This window comes from Protopterus annectens, chromosome 5.part1 (assembly GCF_019279795.1).
Source record: "Protopterus annectens isolate FY-2018-M chromosome 5.part1, PAN1.0, whole genome shotgun sequence".
In the NCBI taxonomy this organism is placed as follows: Eukaryota; Metazoa; Chordata; order Ceratodontiformes; family Protopteridae; genus Protopterus; species Protopterus annectens.
The window spans coordinates 367,840,067-367,862,806 of NC_056736.1; the positions used below are offsets into that span (position 1 = coordinate 367,840,067).

The 22,740-nt window shown below is 42.7% G+C and overlaps 1 protein-coding gene across 1 annotated transcript in view; it reads right to left on the bottom strand.

Moving 5' to 3' along the window:
- RRM1 (ribonucleotide reductase catalytic subunit M1) overlaps positions 1-17,508 on the bottom strand; it is an 848,556-nt gene extending 831,048 nt beyond the window's left edge. The window contains exon 1 of the mRNA XM_044073038.1: positions 17,354-17,508. Within this exon, the coding sequence (XP_043928973.1) occupies positions 17,354-17,372 (19 nt within the window). The 5' untranslated portion in view covers positions 17,373-17,508. The remainder of the gene's footprint in view (positions 1-17,353) is intronic.
- Between the last annotated feature and the right edge of the window lie 5,232 nt (positions 17,509-22,740).

Below are 22,740 nucleotides of genomic sequence, written 5' to 3' on the forward strand. Positions count from 1 at the left end.
ATAGAGGTAGGCTATATGCACCACCTTACCTTCATCCACAGCCCTGGTGAGACTCAAAGTCAACCAGGTTGAGCAGGCATGATCTCCTTTTCACAAAGCTAAACTGTGTGGGGTCCAGAGTTTGGAGACTTCCTGTATCTGTTAATTACGTCCATGATTAGGCACTCCATAGCTTTACATACACTAGTCAGGCTAATTAGGCAATAATTCCCAGGGTCTGTAGTCACTCCCCCTTTATGAAGAGGGATGACTAGTGTTATTCTTGACCTCTGACATTGCAGCTTTAACCTGTGCTGCAGTAAGGCTGGGTGCCTGGCATTCTTCCGGTATTACAATTGGCCCTTTTGGGGGGTGGTAAAGTTGGCACCGAATCTGTTGGCCAGTATATTGGCAATGTTGGCTCATTATAGGCAGTACCATTGTGCATTAACTGAGCAAGTCTGGGTATTGCCGTGGAGGTAATTGATACAACTATAGAAAGGATCTGCCACAATTCTGCCTTCATAGCTGGCTTTAGAGGATTTGATGAGGGATCTCAACTTTTTGTTGAGGCTAATAAGGGAGTTTTGCCAGTCTTGGGACTTCACCTTTTTCTGCAATGGTTTCTTCCCTCCGTTTTAGTTTATTAATAGCTAGGGACCACCAGATTGGCTTTTTTTTTTTTTGGAGAGCGTCTTGGTTCTGTTGGGTATGGCTAGTTCCATGCATTTATGTACATGTTCATACAGTGCATTGGTGTAGGATTCGGCAGTCATGCAGCTATTTTTCATTGGCATGGGTGGCGTGAAGTTGGCCACCTGTTTTTAGGAGTTCAAAGTCAGCTTTGGGGACGTTCTTCAAGGTGGTTACCTTGTGTGTGCGCGCGTGTTTCCATGGTGATTAGTTTATGGTCCGATCTGACCAGGGAGAGATCAACTATTGGTGTAAGAGCAATGGGTTGCCCATGTTAGTAATAACCAGGTCAAGGATGTTGCTTCCTTTAGTAGGGGGTCAGAACGAGCTGGTCTAGGGCATTGGAATTTGTGAATTGCAGGAAGTGTTGGGCCAGTGTATTGATGCTAAGAGTACTTTTCCCAGTTGGAGGGGGGGTAGCCGAAGGCTCCTAGTATGAGAACGTTGGGTTGGACCTTGACAAATTCCAGGGTGCTTAGGAACATGGAGTGAGTCTAGGGACATGGTTGAGGACCAATACCAAACTATGACCTGGATCGCCATCTTACCCAGTGTTAGTTGTACCCGATCAGATGCGCAATGCTGGGCTACTAGTCTGGAAGTGTGCATACCTATATGGAGACACCACCACCGTTGGAGCTTCGGTCCATGTTGTGGGGCCAAAAGGTGTGGAAGAGTTAGTCTTGTGGCACAGGGGTGCTTCCCTGCCACTTTAAACCAAGTCTCCCATTACAGCACAAATGTCAAGGTTCTCCATTTTGAGGAGTGTTTACAGCAAGTGCATCTTGAGATGCAGACTTCTTGTTGAGCAGCATGACCATCAGATTGCATTTTACAGCTATTTTGGTGGTAATTTGGTCTTTAGACCACCACCTAAAAAAGGCACTATAGGGTGGCAACAGCCTTAGCCAGTATTCAAACCCAAGGGTGACATGCAGGCCATCTCTGGCAATGCATCAAGGTCCGTCAATCACGTCATCCCAAGCAGACAGATACTAGACCCCCTTAGAATGACACCAGAAACTTAGCCCATATTTATACAGGAAGAATGCAGAGCCCCTGTAATCAACTACACAGGTAAAAGCTGCACTCTCTCAAGCCAAAAACACAGCATCCATGGGACCAGACATCCCAGGCTGCATTTTACAAGAAATCTACCCAAACTGCTACCTCAAAAATGAGACCAATGCTATTATTCACCACCTCACAATCTGGGGACATCCACCCCAAAAAGACTGCAGTTTCAATTAGTAAAAATACACACGTAGCGTTTCTCTTTGGCTTTTCCCAGTTAGGGGTCACCACAGCAGAACTCCAGTCCACTAATGATTGGCAGATTTTTTATGGTGCCGAGTTGCCAGCCAGACGCCCAACCTTCAGTGAAGGACACCCATTCACGCACGTCTTTCAGAGGCCACTGGATGGTGGGGAGGACATGCAGACTCCACACAGAAGGCACTCCAGCTGTGAATCGAACAGGAGAACCTAAATACATGTAGCATATGTAACAAAATTACCGAGTTCCATGCATGGCTACCCACTCACACCCCAAATATTGTAGCAGTAACAGAAACATGGCTAAAACCTCACATTGCCAGTACTGAAATTCTTCCTCTAGGGTACAACATACTTCCTGCTGATAGACTCCACAAAAAAAAAGGTGGTGGTGGGGCACTAACCTATGACCATAGCCTTAATGTACCCCAAATAACCTCCCATTTTTTGGTAATCTAGAAGTCCAACTTCCCTTCAAATCAATAAACAGTTATAGCAGTAATCTACATCCCTCCAGGGCATCCCCCTCCTCGACCACTTCCTGTCATGGGCAAAACAAAAACGTCTCACAGGAATCCATAATTCTAGGACACCACAAAACCCAACACCTGACAAAAACACACAGCAAATCTCTCATGATTTTAACACCCATTTCATTAATACTATTCAGAACCTATTTAAAGACCCTAAAACAGACTACTCACAAAATACAACTTCCCCCATGCTAGACTCCTGCATTTATAAAACCAACACCTTTGTTCTCCATCCAACCTATCCCTAACTTCACAAATATGTAGACTTCTCAAACTTAAAACCCAGATCACACTCTGCAGACAACCCCCCCCCCCCCGAATATCTAAAACTAGCATCAAGTGCAATTGCATACCCAGCCAGTATACCAATAAACCAGTCAATGTTACGTCCCAAACTTAGGGAAAAAAAAATCTATCCTTTCTCCACTATATAAAGGTGGAACTTCCCATGACTTCAAAACTACCACCCAATCTCAATACTTTCACCACCATCAAAAATATTAGAAAAGTGTACATAATTACTGAAAAGCCTCCTAGATTAATAAGCGCTCCTCTCCCACTCAACATGGCTTCCGCCCAGCACATAGTACAATTACAGCCCTGCTCTCTTTCGGACATTGTCAAAGCCCTTTATACTGGTCTCTGTACTCAGTAATCCTATTAGACCTGCCACTATTCAATATATTTTGAATACATCTATATATGTTCAATATATTTGTCAATGACCTTCATAAAGTCTCTCACCTTTAGCCAATACGCTGATTCGACTTCTGCCCACAACTTCAGCCCCCCTCAATATAACCCAAAAAGCTTGTATTTCAACAGAAACCTGGCTAAATTCCCAGCTACTAAACGCCAAAAAAACAATAAACTAACCTATTCACTCCAAAACCACTTAACACAGACTAAGATTTTCTCTAAAGATGGAATTGAAATGGAAATAAACTGCCAGACTACTAGGTATTACAATAGATGACAAACTTACCTTTGAACCGCATTTCATAATAAAGGTACACTTCAAATTAGGTAAACTGTATAGGCACAAACAGTACCTCAAACTAAAGCAAAACTAGCAAGTACCCTACTCCTACCTTCTATATGGAAGTGCTATCTTCACCAATCTACTTTCATCCCTCAGTAATAAACTGCAATCTTATTATAAAATAGCTAAATTTGCTACAGGAAAACCAAACCATACACACCACTGTAAAGCAATTAAAGAACTCAATTGGATAGAATTATCAAGCCATCTTGCTTATACCCAGCTAACACTAGCACATAAATTAATTTTCAAACACCACCTCTGCCCAGCACTTCAAGTAGGGTTGTAAGTTTGTACGACCTGAGTGGTCTCTTAGATCCTCTCAAAAAACTAATAAAGATCATACTACCCTCCCATTTAACTAATGGAATCTTCCAAACTCTTTAAATCACTTAAACTACACTACCAAAATAACTTATCCTGTCACTGCACAACAATTAAACCTCCATAGCCTCCCCACATCAAGCTATAACATCTTATAGAGCAATCTCAACTAACCTCTATATATTGCTGCCCTACTGCCCGATCTCCCTACTTCTTGCTGCTCTTTACCCCCGATTTCCCCTCCTACCTCTTGCTACAATATCCTAAACAGACCCTCAACTTACCTCACTACCTCATCAGCCCTTTTACTCATGGGCTTAACTCTCTCAACTTACAAAAGGTTTTGAGCAAGTATCAGATGAACTATGAATATTTTTTAGTGTACCATACTGAAGGTACTACCATTACAGTTTGTGAATTGTGTAGGATATTGTTTGAATGTAATACAATTAGGTTATATAATGTGCATATGTACTAAGTCAAATGTCCTAATGCTTTTTTGTACTACCATGGAGTTTTTCTCCCCGGGCCTCCACTGAAAACAGGTCATTAGCCCAGTGGACTTTCCCGGTCAACAAATGTCAATAAACTTTAGAACGAACTGGCTAACCACCCAAGCACCATGTTCAATCAGCCTCACATCTGGCTTTGTGCCCACTGAATGGTGCACAGCAACAGTTATCCCACTCCACAAAGGGGGAGCCACCACGGATCCTGGGAACCATCCCCCCATTAGCCCGAGCATGGTCTGCAAGGCCATGAAACACATCATGGAACTCTATTGGTAACCTCCTAACTCTGGACCCCACCCAGTTAGAGTTTGTGAAAGGCAGATCATGATCTACTACTTTGAGGCAGTCACCAAAGCCTTAGAGGAGGATAAGGTTTCACACAGCCTCTCTACCTCACCAAGGCTTTTGACACTCCCCATTCTGAATTATAAACTCACTAAACTAGCTATAAATCCTTATGTCACAAGATGGGTTGCCAACTAGCTCACCCACACTGTAAACGTTGCAGACTCCAAATCTGACTTCAAACCAGTGACAAGTGGAGTACCACAGGGTTCAGTCCTGGGACCTCTCCCATTTGGTATCTACTTCTCCGATGTAGATAAGAATACAGAAGGCCTTTGGCTAATGAAGTTTGCAGATGACTGCAAACTAGGAGTCATAATCAAGTCCCCAAATAATGTGGACATCCTACAGAAGGGCCTCACTGATACAGATGCCTAGTGTCAGAGCTATGGCCTCAAGCTCAATGCCAAGAAGTGCATTGTCATCCCCTTTGGTAAAAGCTCTGTACCCATGAACTACCACATAGGCAGTCTACTTGACACCAAATGTGTGATGAGACCTTGGGACCCAGGTGGAGAGTAGTCTCCTATGATAATCACATTGCCACAGTAGTCAGGAAATCCTTACATGGCACATCAGGGTTCTCATCCAGGAGAGAGAAAAAAGTCAGCGTTCCCCTCCACTAGACACTCAGACCCATTACAGTGCAACACCCCTTTTGGAACATCTCAAGACATTGGCAGCAGCTGGAAAGACCACAGAAGTACCTCACAGAGTATTACTAGCCTCAGACAGATGCCCTACACACACAATCTCAAGACACTCCAGCTTTACTCTGCAGTATATCGCCTACTCAGAGGCAATCTCTGCCTAACATGCAAAGCTATGTCAAACCCAGAGCTGTTGGACATGCTCCACTTAAAGAAATCCCAATCCCTCAGAGCTACACGCTCTAGGGACCTAAACTTTGTCACCACAATAAACAGGATATGCTGGAGGGATAGATTCCTGTCCCAGAGACTTCCCACACGCTGGAACAAGCTACTCATCTATGTTAAGCAAAGTTCCCCATTAGCACTCAAGAAAAATCTTATGAGTGGATGGGAAATAGGAAATACACCCCAGGGATCACTTGTGGCTCTGCTCGACAGGGGCACAGGAAAATAACTTTCTTGGGTGGCAATCCAGGTAACCTTGTTGGCTAGGCTTACCTAGGACCTTGGGCCAATAGCCTTGTGCCTACCTATGAGCTTATGAAGTCAAATCAGGCTAGTGTCATACCTGCCTGGGCCACAATCAGAGATCCACCATGTCTCTATGTAGTCCAGGGAAGTGCATCTGGTCATTCACACCCACATGGACAATGAGAGTCATGCTTGTACTTGTTGGAGTGATCTGAGTGAGTGTTATGTTTCAGATTCTAGCTATTGAGCCTCTGCGAAGGTGGGTGTGGTTTGTGAGAATTGCGATACTGGGTGATCTGGAGGGTGGTGTGTTCCATGTGGTGTGGTGCAGGTGTTCATCTTAACCATCTAGTCCAGTCATGGCTGGAGTGTATATAGCTTCCAAACTGGTGATACAACTGCATCTCACAAGTCAGTGTTGGGAGGTAAGAGAAGAGGGTTGTCTGTGCATGAGGCAGTTGCTACACTGCCTCAGAATACCCAAGTGCACCAGGTTAATGAGAGAAAGCACGAACTACCCTTTAAACATGCCAGGAGTGGTCATAACTACCAAGTACTGGAGCCATTTCCATGAAGAACGACTAGGGCTGATGGCACTTGTGCTATAATTGCTACAAAAACCTGTTGAAGTGCAAAGCAATTAGGCTATTTGAAGTGAGAGAAGTAGCAAGATCCAAGGGAAAAAATGAAAAGCAAACTTTGGCACCAGTAACAAATGCAGGCTTTTAAACCAGCAAGTTGAAAGGGATAGGAAGGGAAAAAAAAAAAGTGTAAATATTGCTGCTTACGCAGCTACTGGAAAAGCTGTTAAGGAGTCCTTATTTAAGCTTGAAGCAGCTTGCCAAGTGTTAAAAATGCAAGCTCTCACTATTATGGATTCTGCTAAATGAAACAGTATGGGAATAAAGTCTTCAGCATGTTAGCAGAGGGAAACCCACTTACCACCATTCATGCTTTGTCCATTAATCGTTCCGTCAGTGGTATCACAGTACACTATGGGTACTACCAAGATTTCAAAAGCTGTTAACTTGCATATCCAAACATATGCTCCACCTCATCTTCAAAGCACAGCAAGGTGGTCCTCAACTGCATCTTACAGAATTTCAGCTACCCCAAACGTAGTGAGCTGGAAAAAACCTCAGCCCAGCAGGTATCGCCAGACTTACAAGGAAAAGGTTTCCTTGGACTGGGTTACTGATTAAGATGAAGGCCACAGATCACCCCGTGAATCCACAAGACTTGGCAAAAGGGATAGACATTTTAGTCTTCATTTATAAGGACAATACATTCCAAAAGAAGATTTTAGAGAGTCCAGACTGACCACCAACTCACTTAGTCAACACTTCAGTATGCAGTCCTTCCACAACTGGATCCTTTTGAGAGAAAAGCATAACCCAAGACAGTTATCTAAACTGGAGCTCATAACTAGCTCACCAGGTCTAGACCTATCTGGAGGGTCGTTGTGGCATGTTGACACCCAATTTGCCATCTGTGCACAATTAACCAGTGTCTGAATATTCAGGTTCATAGGTAGGTACTAAACTATCAGCCCAAGGGCCTATGTAAGCCTAGCCAACAAGGTTCCCTGGCTTTCACTGCTCAGGTAAGTTATTTTCCTGTGCCCCTGTCTAGCAGGGCTACAGAAGTGATCCCCAGGGTGAATTTCCTATTTCCCATCCACTCAAGATTTTTCTTGGAGTGGTTGTGAAGAACTCTGCATGACAGCTTGTTCCAGAGTATGGGGGGTCTGGGACAGGCATATATCCCTCCAGCATGTTCCGTTTATTGTGGTGACTAGGTTAAGGGCTCTATAGTGTGTAGGGCTCTGAGGTTTTACATTACAGAAGGACACCTTAACTGTACTACCAAATTTGTCCCCAAAGCAATTAGGGTATCCAGAGCAAAACACCAGGTCAAGGTTAAGATTAGAAGTTTTGCTTACAAGAGTAAAGGGTGCCAGTTAGCAAAGCCAGTCCGTCCCTCCCATTAAGTGCATGACCCATAGTTCAAAGCAGCAGTGACCTTGCCACGAGCTGTAGTTCAAAGCATCTGCCTGTCAAAAATAACCAAACAGATACTACTCAGTCTAACTGGTTGGTAGGGATATCTGCACATCACCTGTACCAGTTCAATATGCTCCAGAGATATGTTAATGAAACTGAAGCATTTATGTTGCTATGGTACATTTTGGTGTTAATTTGATAACTGACAGCTGTGGCTGTATTCAACTTTTCCATACAGGCTGTCAAGACTGACACCTATGGTTACCAGGGTGTACTGTGGGATTCCCTTTATGACAAGACGAAGCTTTCCAAATTTCAGATGCATATTTCTGCAGCCTGACAGCACCTCAGGTGTAAACAAGCATTCAGTACTTTGACCTGCGATAAACTAGAGCACTCAAACTTGCCTTTAAAAATCCACATTGGGGATATGGACTGGCTTACAACCTGTGCTCATTTTTGAAGCGTGGGGGAAAGGATCAGGACCTAAAGATAGTGGAGCTGCACCCTGAATTCTAGATAGCTTTTTGGATAAGCTGCTACAGCCAGCAGATGCAAGTGTTAACACACTTAAGTGACCACTTAACCAGTGCTCACGGGTCATTCCTGCAAAGCAGTTCTCATGTTACATGGGCTTAATCAGGTTAACCTATGAAAAACAGCACATTTTATGCTGTTGTACCTTAATGCTTAGCAATCATGGTCTGCAAGCATCACCTACATTCACATGCAAATAGGAACTTCTTGACCAAAGTAGTAGTAAAACGCCTTTTAAGCTGGAGACAAAACATCACATCCTCATTTATTCCAATAATGAAATTGTACCACCTCAGTGGGTGCACTGCCACCTCCAGTAGAGAACAGAATAAAGAGGCAATACCACCCAGCCAACCCAAGTTGTAGTGGCTTGGACGCCTACTGAAAATGGTATGAAGAGTATGACAGGTTCTTGTTCTCACTTTAAACAGAAAGGGTTATGCAGGAGGCAGTACCTTAAAATATAACCCCAGTGACTAACCTAGCAGATAGTAGATGACTTGCAGGCAAACAGGAACAAAGTGGGTGCTTGCCTAAATGTGTTGAGGCAATTTGACCCTAGAGTTGGGGGAAAATTTAATTCAGTAAGCATAATGGTATGGGTCAGGTTACAAACATGACAAAATTTTAAGGTTTGAGAAAATATTCTAGGTCAACATAATGACTGCAACCCTAACAGCTCCACCTCTCCTGTACCAATTACCAAATAACAGACTCCTGTTACATTCTCAGGCAGGTTACCAATTTACAATGACATGGCCCATTGGCATATATGCCTGTTTACAGTAACTGCTAAGCTTGCCTGGGATGGTATGGGAGTATATTTAAGCACACGTTACTATGTATCCTACAGGTGACATTTAGATATGCAGTATCACTAAAGACTTAATTGGTATTTTGAAGCTACACCTCAAAAAACTGGTAGGGACCATAAAAGTTGCCACCTTCCCACAATGCAATATGCACCCATTAAAGAAAATCATGAATGTCATTCTTACTATAATTGGGAACAGCATACATTCAAAGAATGCTAGCATACACCTCCACAAGCCAGCTACAAAAGCAGTTTAAATGCAAATGCCAGTCAATGTCTGTGGACCATATCTGCAACTTGCTAGCTCCAGCTCTCCTACTCCAGCCTCACAGGGCAGGTTTGTGAGCAGACGGGTCAACCACTAGAAGCAAACAAATTTTATCTGTAAATTTGGGGAATGGGTGAAATGAGCCAAGTAACTGTTCTACAAGGAGCCAGATTGTCCCATACCATCCACCAAAGCCAAGCTTGGATATTTGAAATTTACATAATTGCAAGGCAGGCACTAACCAGTATGCCACCATACGGTCTCATCTGGCAAGTTTAAACAGAATTGTGCCTGCTATGCCACCATTTATTAATGGAAAATTATAACTGGGCATATTAAATCATATACAGACTTTAAAACAGTTTTAGCCAACATGATTGCATGCTTTTAGCAATGACGTTTAGTCAGATGAAATGCAGACTACCCACAAAATAAGCTGCATTCTTATTTGTACCATGCTTTGTATTCATTTAGACTGTAACAGACAAAAACTGTGATAATTTGACAATACATGCACTTTTAAACATTCAAATTGTGCACACTGAAAAATTTGTGTTTTGATAGCTGTAAAAAAATCAGTTACAGATGCCGGCCAAGTAACCATTTAAGTGCACTTCCATTATAATGTTGATCTAGGCTCAAGGCAAACAGCAATACTTAATTAAATGCTCGTCTTGCATTTAAAATTACAGAAACCTATATAAAGTATCAACATTAACACGTAGTGTTCAGCTGAGAAACTATACACTCATTTTAATAACAGTAAAAGACCCCCTCAGTCCTGGAACTCAGACTTCAGCCGTGCCCAAGTCACATAACATGCGAGTCTCATTTCACCTTTGCCAATCAATAAGCTAGCTTTACCCTCAAGATTTCACCAAATGTTAAGGGTCTCCAATATAGTAGAAATAATGGACCTCATTGCTTAAGGGCATTAAAAGATCAAATGAAGTACTTGGGCCTTAAACTGGAATGCTCTTATCACCTGCAATGTCCCCGAAGTGCATACAAGGCCCTGCAATGTCCCCAAAGTGCATACAAGGCAACTTCCTAAGGGCAACACCTCCCGGCACAAACCAGACAACACAACACAAAATCAGTGTGCTGCACAATCACAGCCCTTAAGGTGAAACATACCTAATTCACTAGTAATAGGTGACTATAGTCAAACTGACGTCCCACTCGCTAGGCTGGACAAGCAGAAGGTTACTGTTAGCTGCCTGTCGGGAGCCAGAATCCACCACAACACAAGCACTCAGGTCACTCCAGAACAATTACAAATATGACTGTTATTGCTCATGTTGGTGTGAATGACCTGAGATGTACCTCCCTGGACTACATGGAGAGACACGGAAGAGCTCTGATCATGTAGTAAAGGCTGGTATGACCCTGAGTTGCATCCTGCCCTCACCAAGAATGATACCCCAGTATAAAGAAAAATGATCATGTTCAACAATTGGCTAAGCTTCTGGTGTCATTCAAAGGGGACCCAGTGTCTGTCAGCCTGGGACAACATGCTTGACAACCTACATTGCTTCACAAGAGACAGCTTGCACCAGTCACCCCTAGGCTTTCATAGTGGCAAGGCTCTTGTTGCCCCATAGTGCCTTTTTTTAGGCAAGGCTCAAAAGTCAAACCCACCTCTGTAAACAGCACAATTAACAAAAAACTGAGGGTTATGCTACTCAATGCCAGGAGTTCAAACCTCAAAATGCACACTCAAAGCACTCCTCAGTATGGAGAACGTAGACATCTGTGGAGTAACGGAAACCTGGTTCAAGGCTCCAAAGAGCACCCCAGCACTACCGGGCTACAACTCATACCACCGTTTCGGCCACAGAACACTGACAGAAACAAAAGGAGTGGGTGCATCCATATTCATCAAGGATACCTACACCTCCAGGCTAGTGGCACAGCATACCACCTTTGATATTATCCATGTGCAACTAACATCGGGCAAATCTGCAATGCAAATTGTGGCCTGCTACAGATCACCCTGCATGACTCAGGACCACCACTCCACCTTTCTGGAGACACTGGAAAACATGAAGGTCTTACTGAACACCCTGATACTGGGCGATTTCAATTACCCTACCATTCACTGGGAAAACTAATATAAACTCCCAGGCCCAGCGCTTCCTGGAATGCATCACCTCAAACACCCTGGATCAGCTGGTAAAATCCCCTACCAGAGGTGAAGACATATTGGACCTGGTCATCAACATGGGCAACAGGTGTTCCACACCAGGTCAACCCATCACTGGTTAGATCAGACCATAAAACTAATCACACTGGATATCCACACCCCACCACCCCCCAACTAAGGAAGCCACAGTAAAAAAAACTTTTCTAAAGCAAGCTTCACCTTACTTGAGAAGTGGTTAGTTTCACAACCCCCACGCTAAAAGGACAACGCTGCCAAATATGCAGAAACCTTTACAAATGCACTGAGCACCTACAAGGACGCATGGATCGTGCCATCCCTAGCAAAACCAAGACTCACTCCAAGAGAAGGAAACCAGTTTGGTGGACCCCTGCCATAAACAGGCTATACAACAGAATGAAACTAGTTCAGAAAGTGCAGAAAGTGTAAATCCCAAGAAGGAAAGACATCCCTGATCAGTATTAGTAAGAAACTAAGGTCCCTCATGAAATTATCCAACACAACTTCAAAAGAAAAATAGCCAAGGATTCAAAAGATAGCTTCTTAACCTAGCTAAAGAAAGTTGTGGTTAAGTGGCAACTTGCAGATATGCACTGAACTAATGCAAAATAGCACAACCTACTGATATTGCCAACATCCTGGCAGATGGATTCAGTGCAAACTTCACCCCCCAAAAGGGCCCACAATACTGGAAAAAAAGTGTAGTGCCCCAAAAATCAGACGCACAGGTGAAAACAGCCCATTAAAAGCCAAAAAGGCAGTATCAATGGGACCAGATGGTGTCCCAGGCTGCGATCTACACGAACTAACCCTCCACCTAAACACGCTGTTCAACCTCAGCCTCACCATAGGCTATGTGCCCATAGAATGGCGCACAGCAACGGTTATTCCTCTCCACAAAGGAGAGGCCACAAATTACCCTGTAACTATCGCCCCATAAGCCTGACTAGCCTGGTCTGCAAGGCTATGGAGCACATCATCATAGAACTCATTAACAAAGACATTGGGAACCTCCTAACACTTGACCCGACCCAGTTCGGCTTTAATCATGCCTACTAAACCTGGTTGACTTCTTAGAGAGTCGCCAAGGCCATAGACTTGGGAAGGGTGGTTCACACAGCTTACTTTGACCTCGCCAAAGCTTTTGGCACCATTTCCCACTCTGGTATTACAGAAAAACTCAGCCTGAACATAAACCCCTATGTCATGAAATGAGTTGTCAACTGGCTTAGACAGAACTCACAGTAAGAATAGCAGGCTCCAGGTCCGACTTTAAACCAGTCACAAGGGGTGTCCCGCAAGGCTCGGTCCTGGGACCCCTACTGTTCGGCATATATGGCTAACCAAGTTTGCAGATGACTGCAAACTGGGAGCCATAACTGACTCTCCAGGCTGACACGGACATCCTCCAAAAGGGCCTTACCGAGACAGGCACCTGGGTGTCAGTCATGGCCTCAAGCTAAATGACAAAAGTAAATCCCGTTTGGGAAAAACAAGCCACACACGAATTACCACATAGGTGGCAGCCCCCTTAATACAGAAGAGGTAAGATCTGGGTGACCCAGGTAGAGGGTAATCTCTCCTTCGACAATCATATTGCCAAAGTAGTTGAGAAATCCTATGTGGCCCATCTAATTACTAAAGGGTTCACATCTAGAAATAGAGGTTATAGTGCTCCTCTACGCCTCACTCAGACCCATCAGAGTACAATGCCCCATTTGGGATGTACCTCACAAGACACTTCCAACAGCTGGAAAGACCGCAAAAGTACCTCACCAAGAGGATTACTGGCCTCAAACATATGTCCTATGCAGCCCAACTGAAAAAACTCTGGCTGTACTTAAGTGGCATATCGATTACTCAGAGGTGATCTCTGCCTGACTTACAAAGCCATGTCCAACTCAGAATTGATGGACATGCTCCACCTAAAGAAATCCAAGTCACTGCGAGTCACGTACTCTAGTGAGCTAAACCTTGCCACAATAAATAGAACATGTCCAACTCAGAATTGATGGACATGCTCCACCTAAAGAAATCCGAGTCACGTACTCTTGTGAGCTAAACCTTGCCACAATAAATAGAACATGCTGGAGGGATAGATTCCTGTCAGACACTCCCCACCCTTTGGAACAAAATTCCAGACTACATTAGGCAGAGCCCCTCACTAACACTCGAGAAACCTTGACAAGCGGATGGGTAACAGAAAATACACCCCCCTGGGATCACTTCATTGGCTCTGCTTGACAGGATCAGTTAATCAAGGGGGGGTGAAAGCAGATACTCTGGCAAGGCTTATAAATGCCCTCTGGAAGATAGGCTATGTGGAAATTCACCTGTAGGGTCAGCATTATAGTAACCTTATATTTTTATTAGCTTCGCTGCTCCTGTGTTGTGGCCTTGGTCATGGCTGAACTGGCTTTTACCACCTCACCTGACAGCAAAGACGGCCAAAAGGACTAACTTTAGCACCTAGTTTTTCAGCTTCTTTTGCCAAGGCCCATGAATGATGAAAATATGCATGTCTCTACCAACTGCAATAATCAGACTAGCTTATAGGCTTGGGCTGCTGTTACTCCTGAAAAGTACTTGGGAGGTAGAAAAGCATGAAGCCACTTTGGGATGTGGTGACACTTGGTGAAAAATGCACTACCATACTTCTGTACTATAGGTATGGCTCAATACAAAGCAGTACACAGTATAGAAAAGGATTACACCCCCCCCCCCTTATCTGATGACCTCCTGCTAAGGCACTGAATACAGTAGCCGAAAGGTCACTGCTGGTTTGGTTTCATCAATGCTAAGAGTTGGAAAAAGGAAGACTATCATGTTCCCAAATTGAGAGAATTTCAAGTTAAACTTGAGTCTATGGTATCTTACCCTGCCTACCTGCAGATGTAGTTTACTTTACAAATCCACAACACCAAGAAAGCATTTTCACATATCCAGGAGACACTTCATTTTGATTGTTTTCTTTTCAAGCATTCATGCAGTAGTACTGTTACTTCCCCTTCTCAGGTTACAAAACTAAGAACCTATAGTCACCCCCTCCAACCTTTCCCATCCATCCCACACATCCTTCTCAGGTTACAAAACTAAGAACCTATAGTCACCCCCTTCAACCTTTCCCATCCATCCCACACAGCTTTGAGTCTTCCTTTGGATTCTTTTCAGTAGCTTAATACTAGTTTTCCTTGTATGGCTTCAAACTGTATGCAGGATCCAAGGTCCAGTAAAATGCAGTATTACACTGCTGCAACATGTATCCCTCAGATAGCATTTGACCATTGCTTTCATTCTTCAAGTGGTAGAAAACATGAGAACACCCCCCCACGTCTGCTTTGGGGTCATTAGTTCTTTCCATTACCCCCACCAGCAACCCTGAGAAGTAAATACTTTGCACTGTCTTGTTCAACCTAAATATTTCACTAAACTTTCTCCCTATATGCCACTGCTGCATGTCTGGGGTCAGAGGTTGAGTCTGTTCTTTACTTTCAGATGTCAGACAAGCATATTGATAACTATTGTTACAGAAGGACCCCCACAATATTCACATAACCACCTTCACTAAATAGTCCCATGCCCTTTCAACCATGTAGTTATTCACATTCAAGTCTTAATCATACCTTAAATCTATCTAGTTCTGTAGATTTTACATACAGCTAGACGTAGTTTTGAATCAAGTTCCTAAACAATCCAATAGAAGAAAATCCGGTCTTTTCTAACTAGAGGAAGGCAAAAATGAGAATTGCAAAGCCATCTAACTATAGCACTGTAAAACACCTATGGCATTGCTGGAAAGAGCTGTGTTAAATTATTTACAGACATTTTAATATCAGTAAATGTACATAAAATCTATATATTACTTGTCGCCATAACTGCTAAGTTATGGGTTAACTAAATGACACCCTGTTGAACTGCTATTCCTGTCAAACCAGTCATTCAGCCCTCCCTCACCACAATGTGGTGACCCATAAGCTTGTATCAAGGACAAGAGACAGACCAGAGTACCTAATCCACAAGCTGTCCTCCGCATGCATACTTCTGTCTGCTCCCCATCTCTTAGCTCACCCTTTACTACCTCCCCTACTGAAGCACAATATACTGTCTTCTAAAATACCGGTTACTCTACACAATGTTGTGGGACAATTACACAAACAAAACAGCCCTGCAGAAAACAGAAATCCATCACGGTGCAAAAACTTCCAGGACTAGTCTGTTCTAGCTAGAATCTCCCCATCTGCTACTGGGATTTCTGAATTCCAAAAAGCAATACCCTTCCCCTAGGATTCAACTTTCTCATCCTCTTGGGACTGCTGAATGATACATTATATAAATCGAACAAATGTTACCCCTTCCCACTACTTAATACGCATAACCTCTTATTTTTACGCGCAAAGTAAAAAAGGGGGAAGGATACCATTTGTCTGGTATTTTTTTTTAGAAAGTGTTAATACAAGCGTTACTTTTGCAAACCTTTCATTATTCCCGATAGATCACTGCACGCACCCCCTTCAGCATTTTCAGTTTTGTTCTTAACTTAAGTTTTGATAGTGATGGTTAAAACATGTTTATTAATTCGCTGTGTAGTTGTGTACGTTTGTAAATCACAAGTGAATCAAACCCATGCTGTGATCCTAAAACTAAAAGGCATCGACAAGCTTACCGTGAAAGCTGGAATACCAGCTCCTTGAGTAGACTCGGTCAAAAGATTTACTTGTGTGTCATGTGAACTACAACCCGTATCTAATTTTCTAGGGAGCCCCATATGTGGGCAAGGTAAACTAGGTGAGTAGAGACTGGGAAGCATTTTAGAAAAGGTTTGCTAAATGACTAGAAATCTCAGATATGCACCATCGCCTTTTGTGACGGCGACCAAGCTTACGTGGAGCGGGTGTACTCACCCCCCCCCCGTACAACATAGCAAATAACAGTAATAGCAAGACAATCTCAGTGCCATTATCTTCAAAATGGAAAGATCCATTTCATCATTACAATTTACAACGCTGCCATTAGCTTCCAAATGGAAAGATCCATTTCATCATTATAATTTAGAACGCTTTCACAACTTAGTAAAGGAAAGCTCGATAGACGAGCCGTTCAGCCACGCCGAATTATGAGAAGCGAACATACCGCTGAAATAGCAACACAAAACAAGTAAATTCTGAAAAGTTTAGGACTGAAAGTTTCATTAGCCATAATATAACATTTGTCAGCAGTGGCCAAATGTAACGGGTAACGTGACTTAAAACAAAACAGCGCGTTTGTGCAATCACTCGATTAAAACGGCAGCGATAACTGAAAGTTTCCCCCAAACAGCTGATTTCATTGAAACGCGCCAAAAAGGGAAAAGCGGCTAGTTGCTGATTTGTTTTGCTTCATTGACATAAGAAATGTATATTATTCAGACTATAATACAGTAGACATTTTCAAATTAAGCTAGACATTATGGAAAAGCAAATTACTAAAGACAACCCAGGACATATGGAGTGACAAGTGTCTGGCTATGAGCATTCTGGACCAAAAGATCAAACACTGAACTACAGTACAAATATAAAATAACTCCTTACTTTAATAATATATTGAGTCATCACTAGTCCGCTATTTACTCGCGTTTCCTAAAAAGCGACACGCTACTAATAAATATTAGTTTTTTTTTAACAGTACGCAACATAGAATATTAGAACTACAAAGTAAAAGTTACATAATATTTTGTACCATAAACATTTAATAAAATTCATACCTCTCTTGAGGACGTACATTTTCGAAATCTGACCAAAATAAACTTTGTCTTATTATTTTGCTGAAAAACAAAACTAATGACACAGAAACACTGCCAGTAACCAGCTACCTTCCAGCTCTGAGAATAAAAATTCTAAATAAGAAAAACCCGCCAGAAAATTACATAATCTCTTCTCGTGTGATGAGAAATCGACGAAACCAACAGAGACGATGGGGGAGTTAATATGTACAGAGATTACGGGGACTGTCATAGGAAATTTCAATCTATCACCAAAAGTGACATTTCTTATATTTGTGTAATACTCTTTTTTTTTCAGTCAACGAGGATAGTTTAAGTTCCAAAAATTAAAAACACATAGTTCAGTAGTTAAGTAGTTCAACCCAAAGGTTGGCGTGCTAACATTTTTTTATTTACTTTTTAAGTCAGCTAGTTAGTTACCGACGGTCCTTGATTTGATATGTTTGACAAGACCGGGACTTCCAATGAAGGAGAGTAACATAGAATGAAAAGTACAAACGGTTGAAAAGAACATTATAAAACAGTTCATGGAGTGTTATATAAAGTTACAAGTAGATAGTTAATCGGCTCCATATAAATTTTAAATTGACAGCCACACTAGCTGTCAATACGTAATAAATCATCTTCACCTAAAAGTATTACTGATTCTTATGTTAAACCAGGTAATCTCAAAGGGTATCTAAAACTACTGTAGCTCCCTCATTTCAGAATACTAGGTTCATAGGTTGATTATGTTGACATGGAGGCCCTTATAAGCCTAGCAGTGAATTTTGCCTATGTTCCCACAAAGTCGGCACCAGTTTCCCCTGTCGAGCAGGAATACAGGTGGGATCCCAGGGGTGTATTTCCTGTTTCCCATCTAATCATCCAGGTTCCTCTTAAAGAGGGCTGGTGAGGTACTCTGCTTGACATGGGGAGGGAGTCTATTCCACAGATGGGGGGAGTCTTTGTAGTAATTAGCGGTGACAACATTTTCCGCAAACAGGATAATGATGCATTTCTTGGCATTCAGTTTGAGGCCGTGCTTCTGGCACCAATCATTAGTTTGGGTACAGACGTATTGCAGGATGTTCACATCAATAAGGGAATTTAAGACCATGCTCAGCTTGCAGTCATCTGCAAAGTTGGTCAGCCACAAACAAGTAGTTTTGATTTGGACCTCAGAAAAATATAGCCCAAACAATAGCAGCCCAAGACCGATCCTTGGGGTACAAGGTATCCCGTCAACAAGTTCTATTAATGTCACAGACCAGGCCTTGTGTGCAGGTTGTAGGAGTGGAGTTTGACTTATGGATATGCAGTGACTCCATCAAGGCTGTGTTTGAGATGACCTTGTATGCCAGAAACAGGTCACCTTTGAGCAGTCTGTACGAGACTGAGTAGAGGGGCAGGGCATTTAGCCTACCTGTACAGTATAGGTGTTTAAGCCCCTGGATTTTCCTGGTCAAGAACCTCTGTGGTCACTTCAGCTGCTGCATGTGCTTGGCAAGGTACATGCCGAACGGGGCACTGTATTCGATAATGGGTCTGATAAGGGAGGAGTGCAGGGATGTTATGACCTCCTTCCTGGATGAAATACCCTTACTAATGAGGAGGGTCATGGAGAAAGCCTTCCGTACAACGGAGGCAATGTGGTGATCAAAAGTCAGGTTGCTATCAACCTGGGTACACGAGTCCCTCATGACTTATTGCATGCTTAGTACTTTGTTATTGATGTAATAATTAGTGGGGGCAGCATTTTCCCCAAACAGGATAATGATGCATTTCTTGGCATTTAGTTTGAGGCCATGCTTCTGGTACCAATCATCAGTTTAGGTAAGGCCTTATTGGAAGATGTTTACATCACTAGGGGAATTTAAGATCATGCCCAGTTTGCAGTCATCTGCAAACTTGGTCAGCCACAGAACAGTGGTTTTGACCTGCACCCCAGAAAAGTATAGCCCAAACAATAGAAGCCCCAAGACCGATCCTTGGGATACACAGCTTGTTATGAGTCTACTACTAGAGGTGGCTTCCCCTATTTTGACTGAGTGGGTTCTATCAGTGAGCTAGTTAGTTACCCATCTTGTAAGATATGGGTTGATGCCTAGCTGGGAGAGTTTATCTATTATGCATAAGTGGGGAATAGGGTAGAAGGCTTTGGCTAGGTCAAGGTAGGTGGTGTGCACAGTCTTCCCCTAATCCATGGCTTTGGTGACAGTTTTGAAGAAGTTGAAAAAGTATAACAGGCATGATCTGCCTTTGACAAAACCAAACTGTGTGGGGTCAAGTGTTTGGAGGTTGCCAATGTTCTTGTTTATAAGGTCCATGATAATGCATTCCATGGCCTTGCAGATCAGGCTAGTTAGGCTGATGGGCCTATAACTGCCTGGGTCAGTGGACGTCCCACCTTTGTGTAGAGGGATGACAGTGGCTGTCCTCCATTAAGCTGGGAAGAAGCTGGTGCTCAGGCTTTGGTTGAATAGGGTGCCTAATGGAGCTGAGAGCTCATGCCTGAGTTCATGTAGGACACAGCCAGGGATGTTGTCAGGTCCCTTTGAGAGGGCATTAAAGACCTGCTCCCTGGTGATGAGGGGAGGGGGGCAGGTGTTGCAGATGTCCTAGTTTACTGATGGGGGGACGGGGGGGTTTCACTGAACCTGTCTGTCAGCAGGTTGGCTATAGCTATGGCTTTTGTGTATGCGGTGTTCTTGACCACTAGTAAGTACTAGGCTATCAGCCCTAGGGCCTATACAAACCCAGCCAAAAAGGTACCCTGGCTTTTGCCACCCAAGAAAATTATTTTCCTGTGCCACTGTCGAGCAAAGCCACATAAGTGATCCCCAGGGTGAATTTCCTATTTCCCATCCAATCATCAAGATTTTTCTTGAAGAGTACTAATGAGGAGCTTTGTTTGATATAGATAGGTAGTTTATTCCAGAGTATGGAAAGTCTCTGGGACAGGAATCTATCCCTCTGGCATGTTCTGTTTATTGTGGTGACAAGGTTTAGGTCTTCTTAGAGGATTTCACAAGTGACCTTATTTGCTTGCTCAGACAAAGGAGAGATTGCTTCCAAATTGGCACCTGCTCCTTCTTGGTCCTGGACTTTTATTATAGAGTTGGTTTATTGCTGCTGTCAACCAGATAGGTATATTCTTCCTTGAGGAAGATGATTTGGTCCAGTCAGGTATTGCTGAGTCCATACAGCTATGAAGGTGCTCATATAGATTTTTGGTGTAGGCTTGGACATTAGTGCTAGTTCCAGCTGAAGGGATGGTGGCTGTGAAGCTGCTTATACCCGCTATCAGGAGATTGTAGTCAGCTTTGGAAAAGTTTTTGTGTTTGGCCCTGATGGGGGGGGGGGGCAGGGGAGATTGTGATTTTGAAAGTGACTGCTTTATGGTCAGATCTTACCATGGAGGATGACACTGTAGGGGTGCTGCAGTGGCTACTCATGTTGGTTAGTACCAGGTCCAGGATATCTTCACCTCTTGTGGAGGTGTTGACTAGCTGATCCAATGCATTGGCATTAACAAAGTCAAGGAATCTCTGGGCATTCATGTTTGGGCTAGAATAGGTCTTCCACTCTATGGTTGGGTAGTTAAAGTCACCCAGGATTAGGGTAGAGGGTTGAATCTTGATGGATTCAAGTAAGTCCAGATAGGTGGAGTGGGCATCCTGAGTCATGGTTGGGAGTCTGTAGCTAGCTATGACTTGAATAGGTGTTTTGTCAACAGTTAACTGCACTTGGATCATCTCCTGTGTGTCCAACTGTTTGACCAGCCTGGAGGTATGTAAGTCTTTGATAAATATTGAGACTCCACCTCCTTTGTCTTTGTAGCCCTCTGTTTGGGGTCTGAAAGTATGGTAGGATGAGTAATCTGTTAAGGTTAGGGTGCTGTCTGCAGCTTTCAACCAAGTTTCAGTGACTGTACAAATGTCAGCATCCTCCAGGGTGAGGAATGCTTGCAATGAGTGCAGTTTCATGCCAAGACTCCTAGCTTTTAGCAGCATGACCTTTCAATTTTATTTAGAAGAATTTTTCATGTTAGTAATTTTGTTCTTATGACTTTGCCTGAAAAATGCACTATGGGGGAGGCAAGAGCCTTTACCAGAAGCCTGAAGCCCATGGGGAGACAGATGAAGGCCATCTCTGGCAATGCATCATGGTCTGTCAATCATGTCCTCCCAGGCTGTCAGTTACTGGATCCCCTTGGAATGACACAGAGACTAAGCCAATTGTTAAAGTCAATCATTTTCTGTTTGTACTGAGGCATCATTCTGGGTGAAGGTAAGATGCTGCTTAAGGTTAGGAACATACCTGCCTGGGACACATATTCAGCGAGCTCAATCACTAATGTTTAGCAAAACCAAAAAAAAAAAACAGAAAATAATGTCAGGAAATATTTGTAGGTGTTCTAGAGCAAGTCCTGGACATACACACGCATTGGTGATTCAAAATCCAGTGCAAGTCTTCAAAAGTCACAAAAATAGTTCTGTGTATAATGATAAGGAGGCTGTCCTGCAGCTGGAACATATCCATGTCTGTGTAATTATAGAGACTTGGTTTCAATGTAATGAAAACACCCCCTCTAAATCTAGGCTTTGCACCTATCAAGTCTTTAGATCTGATGTTTAACTGCAGTGGCATCTTCATATTTGGCAAAGGTCATATCACCTCTAAATTTCCAAAGACACAAACAGTATTCATAGAACTCCAAATCACAATAAAAAGGCAAACTACCAAGGTATAACCTGCTACAGAACACCTCCCATATCCCCAGATCATGTTATTTTCCTTAAAGCATTAAAAAAATCCTTATTAACAAAGACTTTGTTATTTTGGGAGACTTTAACTATGTTATAATAGGAGCACCTATACCTCTACCCAAGAGTTTGCCCAGAAGTTCTTTGATTTAATAGACAAAAATTCCTCTGGAACAGATTAATAAACCCACCAAAAACATAATACAGATCTGTTCCTCACAAATTTATGAAATACTATGTTATCCTCACTTGCTCGTAACTTGTTTTTGCTCTTGACAATCATTTGTATTCACCAGCTGTTTATAAAAAAATTCTGCCTCCACTCTATCTGCTCTATATGACTATCTATTTTTATATTCTTTTGAACTTCAAATGTAATTGGTAATTTACATTGGTCTATAAAGGTTGTATCTGAAATTCTATCCTATCCTCTCTTGCACATAACTTGTTTTTGCTCTTGACAATTATTTGTATTCACCGGCTGCTTGTTAATTAATTTCTGCATCTGCTCTATATGACCATCTATTTTTATCTTCTTTTGAAGTTTAAATGTAATTGCTAATTTAGAAATGTACATTGTTAGATTTTTTTATGAATTTTACTTTTATTAGGGCTTTTCTC